This window comes from Conger conger, chromosome 17 (assembly GCF_963514075.1).
Source record: "Conger conger chromosome 17, fConCon1.1, whole genome shotgun sequence".
NCBI classification, from domain to species: Eukaryota; Metazoa; Chordata; class Actinopteri; order Anguilliformes; family Congridae; genus Conger; species Conger conger.
The window spans coordinates 16,179,674-16,195,138 of NC_083776.1; the positions used below are offsets into that span (position 1 = coordinate 16,179,674).

Here is a 15,465-nt window from a genome sequence, read left to right on the forward strand (position 1 = left end):
GTGCATACAGTGCGCACAGATTACACATTAAAGCACTGAATATCTCAATTTCTAATTCAAGGACTAAAGCAGAACTACTTTACAAACTTGATGTCAACTTTTGGTAAAGATATTGACAAGCATTCAAATTCCACACAAGTTTTTTCCAAAACTGTACCCAGACGCCCTCAAGTGTTCCCAAATCAGCAAGAAGTAGGGCCCATCCAAGCATTAGAGGAGACAGATTACAGATACTTTAGCTTGTCTGTCTGTCTGTCTGCCTTCCTGTCTGTCTGTCTATCTATCTGTATGCTTGTCATCATACCTCACACAAACCTACTCAGGACTCCAACTATGCAGATTGTCAACCGACAATATTTTACCCACATAAACAATGTTGAGTAAATTCAGGGAATTTGATCTCATGCGAGTGATGAATTGCAGTCTTGACAGACTGAAGACAGGAGTGATCTAATTTCTAACCAGACAATTTCCCTCCCAAAAAAGGTCTGTCTGCAGCGTGAGAAAAGAAGAACTGCATTTGATCAAGGCCAGCCCAGGCATGTGCAAACAAGTGCGCTCCACTTCTCTCGTTGCTATGGTGAAATAATACAAAAACAACAAATATCCCCCATACTGCCAGTCCGTTCAAGGGCACGGGACCTGGCGAACGATATAAGAGAAGCCATTACTGTAGGGTTACAGAACGGGCAAGGCAGTCTGCATCGGAGTCTCCTCTCTGTCAGCCAGGAGACAGAATCCAACAGCGTGAATCATAGATAGCATCTTATCTGTGCTTGGGGAAAAGCAGAGAAGGTAGAATGTGTAAAACGGAGACAGCAGACAGAACGAGGAATAACAGTGATATAAGAGCGTAATATTTAAGGACGCGAGACTCGGATTGGCGGTGCCACCTGTCCGCTCCACGGTGCGTGCTGTGGCAACGCTGTTGTTATAGTAACGGTACAAAATTCCCCCCCCCCCCCCCCCCCTTTTCGGAAGGTGGTCGAAATAGACTATCGGTACAGTCAAATAAAATGCACCAGACGAGCAGGATGTTCCTGCAATTTGATCTTGTTACAGCATGCCTGCCATTACCCTCCAGAATAGACATACCAGCAGCTTCATAAAAGAACACTTTGTGATAAAAGAATCGCCACATGCTATAAAAACAGCAACAGCAACTGCACAGCCAGTAAGAGCAGAATAATGGACCAGCCCCTGTACTGATGATGAGTATGTATAGTTGAACCAGAGGTGGAAGATCTAGGATCAGAAATAAAAACTGCTCCCCAGTATTTTTTTCCGACCAACTGGGTTTGCTAATTAGCGCAATTATTCAGCCAGGGGATAGAACTAATAACTGAAATCAACTGGCTAGGACTGGCGTTCAGGGGTGGAAGAAACACACGGCAGGACTTTTACTTTGTGATTTATTTACCTGCTCGAATTCTCCCAAGCAACTGGAAGCACATCACACACACAGGCTCCAAACCACACAAGTGTATAACTGCAAACCCCGCAGGTGTATAACTGCAAACCATATAGGTGTGTACACCAGGGGTATTCAAGGCCGGTCCTGGGGACTTTCAGTGTATGCTAGTTTTACGTTCCAACCGTAATTGCATCATGCTAGAAATAGCAATGCATGCCATGAAGAATAAAAGTCCAATGTTCACGTTGTGTTTATTATACTATGTTGCAAACAACTACATAAAACTCCTCAGTCTCACGGCAAATACGTACCCCATAGCACTTATTTTCAAAAGCACAATTACATTCTCACAGGCACGCTTTCCTGCAGTTTTGAAATCAAATGTCCACTGGGGGGTTTCTGAATCTCTTAATGTCTATTTTTCTGTGTTCTATGTTCTGTTGGTAGTTATTAAGTGCACACAGCTACCACATGATGCCAGTGTAAAAATGAGAAAATGCATTAACAAATGCTTGTTACATCCATGTAAATGTGAGCTTCTTTACCACCCCAAGTGGACATTTTGTCTGCAGCATGTCTGTGAGAATGTAATCGTGGTTCTTCTGCAAAAAAGTGCTCAGAGGTACATATTTACCATGAGAATGGGCTGAATAAAAAGAGGTTACAAACTGACCAGGGTAGAAACTGAGGTGAATACAGCACAACACCACTGTCTGATACACCACAGTACCATAGTAACACTGCCTGATACAGCACAGTAACACTGCCTGATACAACACAGTAACACTGTCTGATATAGCACCGTAACACTGCCTGATACATCACAGTACCATAGTAACACTGCCTGATACAACACAGTAACACTGTCTGATACAACACAGTAACACTGTCTGATATAGCACAGTACCATAGTAACACTGCCTGATACAGCACAGTAACACTGCCCGATACAGCACCGTAACACTGTCTGATACAGCTCCGTAACACTGCCTGATACAACACAGTAACACTGTCTGAAACAACACAGTAACACAGTCTGATACAGCACCGTAACACTGCCTGATACATCACAGTACCATAGTAACACTGTCTGATACAGCACAGTACCATAGTAACACTGCCCGATACAACACAGTAACACTGTCTGATACAACACAGTACCATAGTAACACTGCCCGATACAACACAGTAACACTATCTGATACATCACAGTAACACTGCCTGATACAGCACAGTAGCACTGCCTGATACAGCACCGTAACACTGTCTGATACAGCACCATAACACTGCCTGATACAACACAGCAACACTGCCCAATACAGCACCGTAACACTGCCTGATACAACACAGTAACACTGCCCGATACAGCACAGTAACACTGCCTGATACAACACAGTAACACTGTCTGATACAACATAGTAACACTGCCTGAAACACTACAGATTTCCAAGATTTGCCAATGTGGTGAGAAAACTCCACTTCTAAAGCAAACAGTAATTTAATACAAGCTCATTTCTACTTGAGGGAAAAAAATATATTAAGTCTTATTACAGGACAGAAAACACTTGTTAAGACAGCCATTTCTTGCAGTGTTCCCCTGTTCATGGTGCAGCACCTGGGCTGATCCCAGACAGATTCCTTGGAGGACTGTGCACATACAGTAATGCAATGGGAACCAACAATAAGGGCCTTTAGGGGCAGAAAACCATCTGAAAAATGACACCACTCAAATCAGGATTGTGTCTCTGCAGAGGTACCAAGAATAGTTGTTTTTTTAGTTATTCTCAGAGAACAAGTACACAAAACATGCCTGCTCATGTCCGCACACACCGCAAGAGTTTGTCAATAACACAATTACAGGATGCCCTGGGGTAAATCCAGTGCAAATGGGGGCGAACATTGTCCCATTTTAGGCAGCTTTCATCGTTTCCAGCCTATGGCTGCTGCCACATTCTCCCAAGAGGAGACGCAGCATTGGACGATCACTTGGGACCAGAGATTTTATTTAACTATTGTTTTTTCACAGATCTCATCTCATAAAGACTAATTGGACTGATTGTTTTTCACAGACACTTCACCATCAGGTGTCCAAACTTCATTGGTCCCACCTCAATGACTTTTGCATGGATGGTCCAAAAGTAAAAAAAATCAATCTAATCTAAAATTCTCGCTAAGAGCCACACGGTTAAGGACAGCCTATCACAGCTTTGAACACATAACTGAGGCAATTCCAGAATAATAACCCACAGCACATTCTTATCTCTAATCAAACACGTTTGGTCCTATTTTGCCAGTGATTTCTTCAATCGGCATTTTCAAGTAGGTATCTACAGGAGCTGGTTAGACAGCACAATTCAGAGCTGACCCCAGGATCCAAAGTGTCAATCATCAAACAATGTTTTATTTACTGTCTGTCACTCAGAGTCAGAGGCTGTTTGTGGCCAATCAGAGCTCACTGTCTGCCTACAGTCCAGGAAACGGAGCACCATAGCAACCTGGCCCTGTTCCCATAAGACCTCATGTACCTATAAGTGAGGTGCTTTAATTACCCCTTGTTCCCATAAGATGACAGGCACCTTTACGTAAGGTGTATTTCTTGAGTTGTTTCATCACTATGATGATTTCTGCCATAAAATAGTTTGCACTACGTTAGTTGTGTGTTCAGAGCTATGAGACTCCAGAACCAGCGAGCCATTGCACTCCTCTGCTTCGCATGAAAAACAACGAAAATGAATGATGAGCGATGATGATTATTCAGTGATATGGGATGCCATCTGCACAAGCTTCACCAATGGTGTATGTGTGTGTGTGTGTGTGTGTGTGCGTGCATGTGTGCGTGTGATCATGAACATTGCGCTTCCAGGTCAGAACTCTACAGCTCACACACAAACAGACACACTTTTCATGAATCAAGGCCGTTCCTGCTCACTCGTTCCCAGCCGTCGCCCGGTATGAAAATCGATTCTTATGAAATAGAAAACATACAGGAGACAGTTCTTCTGTCCATCGCTAACCCAAATTTAACCCAGACCGGACCATCTCTGCCGATTCTGGGTCTGATTCCAGCATCCATCGGTCAGATTCATGGAGCTGGCCATAGAAACATAGATAATGAGCAGCTGCAGCTGAGTTTTTTGTTATGATTTCAGCGATTTCATTAGGATTGTCTCCGAGCTGTGGTCCATGAGTATGTGTGTGTGCTGGTTTTGAACCCTCCCTTTACTTGGGAGTCAGGAGGGAAGACAGTGTAGCCAATCAGTAGCACTAATTACCCAGGAATATCTAGAATATAATCACATGTAAAAACTGTCTAGAACAAACAAAAACGTACTCTAAAACTTAAATCATTTATATTTTAAACGATCCCTTTAATGGGACAGCATTTGTTACTATGTTAAAGTATCCAGTGAACACAGTTATCATTTTCACCGTTCTATTATGGAGTTATTCTGGAAAATGAGATCCATGCTCTTCATCAAAGGTAACTAAATCTTCATTTAGATATCACTGATATTAAAAAAAAAATTCTCACAACCCCAGAAGAGAAATCATGAAGGCCATTATTTTTTAATGTCATTGGCTCCCGGACTTTAAGCTATGCTCACACGAACACATTTTATAATTATTATTATTATTGTTATTGTTATTATTACTATTATTTAAGTCTGCTTTATTTAAGTACCATGTTGAAGTTCCTGATATAGGAACTGAAGGGGGGAGAATATTGATATTATGACCGAAAGTTTGTGCTGCACTAAACTCTCAGTCCTTCCATAGAGGTCTCTGGCTCCAGGCACCAAACTACTCAAAGTTAGAAAATACTGCACGTGTGTATGTGTGCGTGCATGTGAGTGTGTGTGTGAGTGTGTGTGCGGGTCTCTCTGTGTGTATGCATGTATGCATGTGTGTGTGCATGGATGGGTGAACGTGTATATGTGTGTGTGGGTGTGTATGTGAATATGTGCGTGTCTGTGTGTTTCTCTCTCTCCAGGACTCTGGATGGGTGAGCTCAGCTCTTCCTTTACCCGCCCCCTTGCCATACCAGGGAGGAAGCCAGTCTGACTCCAAATTACCTTGGACCCTCACGTTATGCATCCGTCAGTTAAAGACTACATACTGCCTTCTGGTTTATGTTTATGTAGGCCTGGAGAATGTGGATAAGGTTAGATGCCATTTTGTGCTTATTCATTCTTCACATACATATTAGACTCAGCCAATCATTGACTTTGTTCAATTTTAGGATACATTTTACAGTATATATTATTCATCGCTAAACAGTAAAATTGTATGAGCAGAAAAACTGAAGGTGAAACAATTATTTGGAGAGACATTATTTTGCTTTTATTTGTGTGTGTGTGTGTGTGTGTGTGTGTGCGTATATATATCGACCTCTAATTTGACAACATATTCAAAACCTGGGTTCATATGACCAGAATGTCAAGCAATTAATATTCCCAGTGGATAGAAAAGCATAGATCTCTTATATTAACAATAATTTAATTAATATGAAGCTCGTGGGAGCCCTCTGTTGGAATAAGCATGTTCTACATGTGCTGTAAAATGGCTCTAAAGTTCCAGCTTTCAAACGATCAGTTTTGCCAATTGATATGAAGTCGCCCCCTAGTGATACCTATATTTTTGCTCAAAAAGCCTATTTTCCCATTAGACTCTATTCATGTTTGACAGCAAATAAAAAATTTGCTGTATGATATATGATAACATTTCTGAACTCCAGGATATTGGATTCGAAATGAAACAATTAATATGAGGTTAAAGTGCAGACTGTAACCTTCAATTTGAGGATATTTATATCCATATTGAGGACCCCTGAAGGAGTGACATCCTTTTTGTTCATAGTCCCTCCATTTTAGGGGACCAAAGGTAATTGGACAGTTGGCTTCTCAGCTGTTTCTGATTATTCAGGTGTATTCAATCTCTTCCTTAGTGCAGGGATAAGGAAGCTTTCAATATCTAGTTTTGATTCTAGGCTTTTGATTGCCTTTGGAGTTATTTGTATTTGTCAACATGAGGACCAGAGAACCATGAGGCCAATAACAATCAAGTAAGCCATTATGAGGCTGAGAAGGAAAAACAAGTCAGTCAGAGACATATGCCAAACAGAATGTTTACTCAAATAAATTATTTGAAACATCATTAAGAGGAAAGAGAGCACTGGTGAACTCAGTAATTGCAAAGGGCTGGTCGGCCAAGTAACACCTCTAGTTGATGGAAAAATAATTCTCACCATAATGAAGACCATAATAAAACCCCCAACTGATTGAAAACACTATTCAGGGGGCAGTTGTGGATGTGCCAGTGACTACTGTCTGGAGAAGACTTCACAAACAGAACGAGCAGAAACAACTGGATGAACAGGTTACAGATTGCCAAGAACTACCTAAAAGAGCCTGCAGAGTTCTGGAAAAAGGAGAGCAAGAACTGCTCAGGAATCAAAGCAACCCCCTCATCTGTGAAACTCTCAAATATTTTCTGAAAGTATTTTAGTGGACTGTTTAGGAGGAATAAGAGAACCTACAGTACCATATATATGATATATTCCATCTTCATATAGGTACAACTAAGAATAAAAGGCCCATGTTCACATTGTGCTATATTGGCAACATTGAATCTGATGTGACACACTCATACAAGCCCTTTGTACAAGACAAATTTATGATTAGAATACGAAAATGTATGCTAAGAAAATGTAAGATGTTCTTGCATGAGGCATATTGGTCTAATTACTAGTTTTCTAATGTCATGCATCTGCAGGTACGTAATTCATCAGTATTGCTGAGACTAATGTATAGTATATAAAATGTAAAAGTATATTAAAAAATCTTCATTGTCAGTTGCACACAGAACTTTGCCATGTTTTACAATAAAAATTACAATATACAGTTACTATGTAATAACTGTGCATCTATAGTTCAGAATGTTGATCAAATTTCCATTGTAAATAATTAATCTTAAATACACCACTGTGTCTTACAGTATCTTGTAGATATTATGGAATAATGTGTGTGCATGCGTATATGTACTCCATACAGTCCGGTAAATATTAATAATAAAATACTGCAGTGCGTACAGAACTGGGTCTTTATGCCTTGGTGATGACATGGCTGAAAACAAGGACACAATTATTCTGCCTATTATTTGAAAGGACACTCCTTAGTAGAACAAGAGGTGTATGTGCTCCTCATTCATATTTTAATCATTTACCTCATTCAGGCTTAGCATGATGAGCCATTTACATATGTGCAATAGAATGCTAAGCAGAAATTGTCTTTTAAATTACCATTGATTAATGCCTAGCCACTCTAGTCCTGGCAGTACAAGGATGTGGGGCACAGGCGATAGCATTAGCATTAGCGTGTTCATTTGTCATGCAATCAACCTTATAGTTTTACTCGAGAACCAGTTTGTCGTGACACAGCGATCCTAGTGCCTGCTGTTGTTTATCTGGCTAACAGCGCTCTTACATGTATGTGCTGGAACTGCGAAGACAAGAACCCTAAAGTGTACTGCATCCCGTAAAACAGTCTCAAACAACAAACACGGCTGCGAGCTCTTCTAAATAACACAAGTCAAAGATGCTATAGCCTTGAAAAGGACATTAGGAGAGACTGGAGATGAGAATGCTTGCAGTACACAAAAATATTTTGCCCTGACAGTTCTCCTTGGAGGGTTCACCCTGGGATAATTGAGCAGATTGGCCCTGCTGGCACTTGTGTTCATTATTGTCGAACAACTCTTCACCGTGATTGGGATATAAAGAAGCTCTATTCTGTCCCCTTAATTGCTGCTCATTTGGCAATAAGACAAATCTTTAATGGCACCCCTTCAAGCCTTCCCTGAAACGCTAGCAGCAGCAGATGCTGCAGAGCACAGCGGGTCACAGCCTCCAGCAAGAGAGCTGCTGACTTCCTGCCTGTGCAGCCCAGTGCATGCAGGGATGCTGACATACAACATCAAGAGTGACATGTAGGCTACTCTAGCGTCTTCCAAACAAAGTCTTTGTTCATATGGCGCAGCAGCAAAGACAGTCCCACCTTATATAAAGCCTGTTTTTATTTTTATTTTTTAGTGATCAAATGTTTTTTTATTCAACAAAAAATCATTCAACTGTCTTTTCTTGTTCTTTTTTCCCCATTAAAACATTCCCCCCATGCTCCCATATATTTGACAACAGCAGCTGCTAAATGCCAGGCATCCAACCCTCTGTAATTGGCTCCATGAATTTGAGCGATCGATGTCTCCATGTAGACAACCCGGAGAAAACTATTTACTCAATGAGACCTGGGGGGTTATATCATGAAGCAAGATTACTTAGCTGGATAAGTTCACGGAGTAAAACCTGGACTTTTTTCTTCAGTCCATGTTCAATTATGGAAGGGTTCTGGGTTTTACTCACTGAACTTATCCCGCTAACTCCGTAATCCTGCTTTGTGATATACCCTCCAGGACAGGGTGGTGGCTATATGAAGCCTCTTTGAAAAAGATGAGCACATCTGCTTCCATTTCAAACAAATCTTCTAAAGGACTTCATACCACAAGCAAAATGTATTTCGTTCTATCGCTTTCTCGTGTGCAATTTGATAATTACTTTGTAAAATTTGCACCTGGATATGAATGTACATTTTATGAAAAGCTAAATTACAAAAAAAAAAAAGGAATAGGTACTTGTCAATAAAAGTCTCATATTCACAATGCACTATATTACAATCAATTACATAAAGAGAGTAACTGAACAAATTAAAGACTGAGGTGAACCAACTAATTGGTGAAAGTGTGGACACCAGGCATAATGATTATTAATTATATCTCACCTGGAAGTATTAAGAATTCAAGTATTAAGAAAATTATAATTGCATGGTGTCAATAACTTAAAACACCTGCGTTCAGCAACCTAATCAGGAGCCTATTCGTTCACCTCAGTCTTTAATTTGTTCAGTTAAAAAATATGTTACCTCATTGTATGTCATTGTTTGCAATATAGCATAATGTGAACATGGCCTTTTTATTCTTAGTTGTATGCATAGCAATTTCAGACATAGTGTGTCTTAAGAGGGTAAATAATCCCTCAAAACATGAAAGGACTAATTTGGAAAAATTGACAGCTTGTTAAAAATAAGTGATTGCAATTGAGTATGCTGGTTGAAAACCACTGCAGTAAGCTTTACTGTTGATCTCTCTCCCATGGCACAAGCATCCCAAAGGAGCACTGGGGAGAGAGGTAATCATGTTTACTGGTATATTCCTAGGGGACATACTTTGCTGATCAAAAAACACATGGTAACACACCACACAAACAGTAAACGAATGCAAACAAACCACATTGGTACGACTATCGTGGGCATCATTACTATGGTGTGACCATTTTGACAACAGCAAAGTTTCAAATTGGAACCCTGAGCGACTGTAATCCTTTGAACATCAGGTCTCGGGAGAAAAGACACCAACCCCGCGAGGATGACCTATGGCTCCGATACGAAGCTAGGCAAACAATGAAGTCCCCCTGAACCACTGTAATCGCTGAAAGTGTTTTTAAAGTGTCAGTAATTACACAGCGACGTCGTCACTATTACAGGCGCACTAATGTTTACTTGAATTTCACTGGAATGCAGCCTAGATGGCTAGACAATATAAAGGAACTGCTCAGGAATCAAAGCACCCTCAATTACACAAATGTCGTCAATCTGTCGACATCTCTGCCTGAATCCCGATGCGAGAGAAACATAATTATATCGCATCCGTGTTAAAGTTTAATAGTAGGCAACATTTAATTCCCCAACATTACTCATAATAATGTATAATGAAATCAGTAATATTAAAATCAATATATTTTCAAAGAATGTTTCGTTGAAGAGCGCAGAACAGCCACAGTAAACCACTTGCCTTTTCCGGTGATGACAGGTAGCTTTTGAACTTGTCTAACCTCTTGATCCTCATTTTTAACGATTGCACTGTCTTTCACGGCCAGGCCAGTTCCAGTCATAGGAAGGTCTTTAACAGGGACTGCAGACTTTTTTTTCTTTCTGCCGAGTGTGGAGGAGACGGTGCCCATGTGGAAAACGCGAGCCCCCAAAATGCGGTCAATACCATGTGAAACGAAGCACAGATATGTTCAAGAACACCGTGAGGAATGCACTGCCTTCCGCGAAACAGCCTCTGCGGGTCTCCAATTCTGCAAAGCGCACGGCACCTCACTGCATCCCAGTTCAATACCGACTGCCTCGCACACTGGGCTGTAGGTGTGCATTATCTTCTGATCAACAAGCCGACGCGCTCGACCAATTATTTTTTCTCATGCCACGTCGGTTTGGTGACAGTGCGACTGACGTGAACGGATTTGCATTTCCATGAATCGTTTTTAGTGCTTTTTCAAAAGCTATTGCCACTTCGGGGAAAATGATTATTTCAGCATAGATTGGATTCTCATCCAAGCACGGGGGTCTCAGAGGGTTAAATACAAAGCGAATATGCCCTTAGGCCAGTCAACCCCATTCACTGCAAATTAGACGGGCACACTGAAGACAACACATACAATGACGATGCCATCAAGAGGCTGGCTCCATCACACACAATAGATACACTTAAAAAACGTGAAAGCATAGTTCCAAATGTTAATCACATTTTAATCAGTGAAAACAATAACAAATGCTTTCCCTTCAGATAGCACATAATTCCCCAGAACAGTTGTTTTCATCATAATAATATTGCATCAGTGAAGCTGGTCTCTTGCACTTTCCACGCAAGTCTCCAAAACAGACCAACAGCGATCCACAGGGGATGCGTGCATATGCAATGCACCCTGGGAGAATTCCCAAAGGCCATTACTTTTCATGTGAACTTACAGTTGCCTGTCCCACAATCACAATCAGGTTAAGATGCAAGAAATTATAGGGGGGAAACTCTTACATAAAACACTCTTTCACACCAATACTTTAATCAGTCAAATGAAATACTACATTGTTAACACAATTTACAAGCATTTTATTTCCATACATGAACATACAGAATAAAAGACCAATCAGTAATGGAGTTAAGAGTCCTGGACCAAGGAAGTTTGGGAAACTGTCTTAAAAAACTGATTCAAAAAACGAATTCCCATGTCACTGTAAATTCCACATTGAGTAGACTTGGCACTGGGGGGTACAGTATACACTTCCTATGTAAGTTGTTAACAAATAGAGTAATCACATATTCAGGCATTAGCTAACCAAAAAAAATAGTTTGGTTGAGTTAATGGGCTCCAGGGATTTTGAAAGTTTCATTTCCCTCATAAAATATAATGTACAAAAATACTCTATGGTTCCCTGACCTGAACCAATTAAAGGTGTTTAGATTTAACCAACTTCATCCTTGGCCCAGGAACCCAAGCAACTGCATGAGCATCCTGAACTTTTACAGACAAGTATGTTAATTAAAAAAGACTGTACTGTTCTTGTTTACACATTCATAAAAGTTGGAATAAATATTGCATGTTAAAGTCTTGTGGTGTAAACGCCACTTTCAGCTCCGTTCAGGTATGGGTGGGGGTACTGATGCCTTCTTGTGGTTTGTAATTTTTCAAATGTAGAAGGAAGCCTGGATTAGGACAAATAGAGGGCCTTGCCCTTTTCACAGTGGCAAACGCTTCTTCAAAATCCAGCCCATCCTTGGACATTAGATATCCAATGACTATTGAAGCAGACCTAGAGACCCCAGCATTGCAGTGGACAAGCACCACTCCTTTCTGAGGACAAAACAACAGAAAGTTTCAAAGTTACTTCAGTCCATACAGAATGGATGAAAATGAAAATAAAAATTAAACAAAATGAAAAACAAAATGGACCACATCCTGTGATCCTTGCTTGAGGTGATCACATATCTATTCATCTTCAGTGTGGAAAGATGAAAAACAGAAATGAAAAGTGAAACACAAAACATAAGCTTAAATATGTCTGTGTACCAAATTATTGATATGAACATGATGGAATATTACACTTAAACTGTCACCAATGTTTCACTGACAATTAACAATGCACATCCCAAAGCAATGCTACCAATGGTTCCCTACCTTTGTACAGAGAGCACCATAATTCATTGGACAATATTTATTTATCTATTTTTTACAAAGTACAGAACCAAAATAACAAAAAATGTGTCACTGTCCAATGAATTACGGTGCTCACACTATACTCTATGTCGCAAAACATGGTCATTTTTTTTCATCTTGCTATCTCAAGAGAATGTGATTTTTAGAGTAATCAATTTGGCTTATGTCACAGAAAATCTGTGTAATAAATGCATTCACACACTGGTACAGATCATCCAAATTTAACATATCAAACTGGGTAACAGAATAAGATCTTCTCTTTAGCTTAGAATTGCATGGCAAAATTACCTCCATGTCTTTGCATACATGTATTAAATATGAAAAATGCTTAACACCCAATTATCAAAATAAAACTAAAAGATTCAATGTTCAATGAAAGTTTGCCTGGTGAATTCTTGTACAACAATGTACAGTATCACTGTGTTATTGTACCAAAGCACTTCATTAGAAATATCAGCTGGAGTGAGTCACTCTGACAGATTTAACTGGATTTTCTTGGGTTAAAGTCAGGGAGTCAATAAAGACATTTTACCGCATACACACACACCTTACCTCCGCTTTGGCTTGGTCTACAAATTGTGAACATTCCTGGAAATATGAGGTGATTAGAGTTTCTGGTACATCCAATATATTCAATGTTTTATAAACAAACAGATCAGGAAAGGCGTTTTCAACCCCATAGGCAACATTCAAAATATGTGACACCTGCAATGAAAAGACAAGCACATTAACACACAGAATGCAACAAACCAAATGATTCTATTGGGGAGCTATGCTATAATTATATGCAAACTTTATGATGTACCTTAAATGTCCTTAAAGTGCCATGGTCATGGGCCGCATCTTGTGAGCCTAGAAAAGAAGAAGGAATGTGGGTTACATTAATGAGAGCAGTTTTCTTTTATATTTAATACATGTTAACATGTAAGTTAACAGTTAACAATAAGGAATGAGAAGTTATCAACCCATCCAACCATTAACAACAACTTAGACTACGAATTTGTTACTCGTGCCACTCAAGCTCAACCACTGTAGATTTTAATTTAGTTTATTTGACTAACGATTACGCCTGACATTTCTGGGAGTTGCAGTCTACAGCTGTGACACCAGTACAATAATGTTTTCGCTTAATCTTTAAATCAGCAACCTAACAGACAAAGGAAGTCAGATGAGGTGGGTTAACTGTATCGACTGCGTTAACTCATATGGTGCACCCTGCATCCACGACCATACGGTTGCAGACCCCTGACTTATCCAATGGTAATGCTAGTTAGAGCAACCATACAGTATACTACCATACTAAACTAATGAAGGTGTTCATAATATCTTAGTTCTGGTTAAATAACTTTATGCTGCTTCTTACCGAGTAGTAAATACGGCTTTATAACACCAATTTGTAAATCCAAACTGTTGTCTTGGACATAACCGCAGCCCATCCCTGGCTGTGCGTCGATTATTTCCACGGTCGAACCGTCTGACGTTTCCACGATCTGCCGTCCACCTAATGTTGTCACTCGGGTGCATTGTTTTCTCAGATTATTCTTGGAAAATGTCTGAATGTCCCGTGAAAGCGAATGCATTGCACGACAAATAAACAGAGGACAACAGAAAAAACAAAACTCACTGGTAGACCCTGATCTGTTACAGCTATGTTACGTCGGTATTATTTAGGTAGCTATCGGTGAAAACGAAAATGTTTCAATTTTTTCTTTTTCATTGGTGGATTAAAAAACGGTGTCAAACTAGTGAGATATTCATACTGCCCCCTACTGCATTGGAATATTGAGCAGACCGTATAGTTGTGAATTACTCCCAAATTCGTTGCGAACACCTTATACTACAGGCATTTGCCTGACCTGACGAAGACGAGACTATGGTCGAAAGGTTGGCTTTCACAGTATAAAAATAAATCACGACTTGGGGCTAACAAGTAGGCTAGTGTGTGGGCATACTTTTTTCTTTTTTTTTCGTGTTCCATAATGAAAGGACAGACATCTTTCCATAGTATTTTAGAATAATGGCAACAGTGAGATGAGTCACAGAAAGAGCAACTAACATTTGTGTCTGCTTTAAAATTTTAAGGTAATTGTTAAACTTTGAGTAGAATTAGTGAATTCTTATAAGACATTTTTATTGCATTAACTAGCAAATATTTATTTTGCAACAGTCAAACTTTTTCCAAGCAAATTGTCTCCACCTAGTTCCAATAACGAGATTTGGAATTTCCTATTGAAATAAAGCTCATATTGCCTTGTTGCTGTCCACAGGAAGGTTAGAGAAACATGTTTTTCTACAGATAGGCGAAAAGGTGAAAGAGAAGGTAAAGCATTATGCACATTGAATCTAGGTGTATTTTAAATAGCATACACACCCTCAGGGACAACATCTAATATTATAGCAAAGTCCCTAGGTGTTACTGAGAAGTTATACAAAGCAATACATTCCTCATAACTAAGTAAATTACAATCTCTGTTGAAGAGTTGACTCACCAGTAAAATATAATTTCTAAACCAATAATCTAAGAATTTTGTTTTCATACAGAATGTCTCTATTATTCCAAATTGATTATTTGTCCAGTTGCCTTGCTCGGTGTATGGGTGGGATCGGTCGGCCCGTGTTAATCTGGCAACCCTGAGGATGGACAAGCCCATGACCTGCATGCAGCTGCAGGAGTGGTCTTCCTTTGATTCCACCCTGGCGAGTTTGGTGGTGGTGCATAGGGAGAAACAGGTGGCTGATTCGAGGGTCTGCACTGAGGTCTGAAACCTGTGTGTCCTGTTTGGTGGGGGCTGCTCCATGAACGCAATTTGGGAGACAATTGGACATTCCGAATTAGGGGTTGGAATTGAATATACACATCCCCGTGTTGGGCACCAAATTACAGATATTTAAAATATCTTGGTTGCCTTGATTTCCAAAGCTCCAAAACCGAACGGAAATGGCGTAGAGT

General features: G+C 40.0%; 2 protein-coding genes across 4 annotated transcripts in view; both read right to left on the minus strand.

Moving 5' to 3' along the window:
- Positions 1–10,664, minus strand: part of LOC133116441 (dual specificity calcium/calmodulin-dependent 3',5'-cyclic nucleotide phosphodiesterase 1A-like) — a 70,786-nt gene extending 60,122 nt beyond the window's left edge. For all 3 annotated transcript variants that reach the window (XM_061225965.1, XM_061225966.1, XM_061225963.1), the window contains exon 1: positions 10,313–10,664. In XM_061225965.1, the coding sequence (XP_061081949.1) occupies positions 10,313–10,481 (169 nt within the window). In that variant the 5' untranslated portion in view covers positions 10,482–10,664. The remainder of the gene's footprint in view (positions 1–10,312) is intronic.
- Positions 10,665–11,026: 362 nt separating this feature from the next.
- On the minus strand, positions 11,027–14,224 carry LOC133116853 (dual specificity protein phosphatase 19-like). The gene is made up of 4 exons (XM_061226849.1): positions 13,879–14,224; positions 13,321–13,367; positions 13,068–13,220; positions 11,027–12,152 (listed from the first exon to the last, which is right to left on the minus strand). Exons 1-4 carry the CDS (start codon positions 14,093–14,095, stop codon positions 11,940–11,942), a joined length of 630 nt encoding a protein of 209 aa, XP_061082833.1. The 5' UTR covers positions 14,096–14,224; the 3' UTR covers positions 11,027–11,939.
- Positions 14,225–15,465: the final 1,241 nt, after the last annotated feature.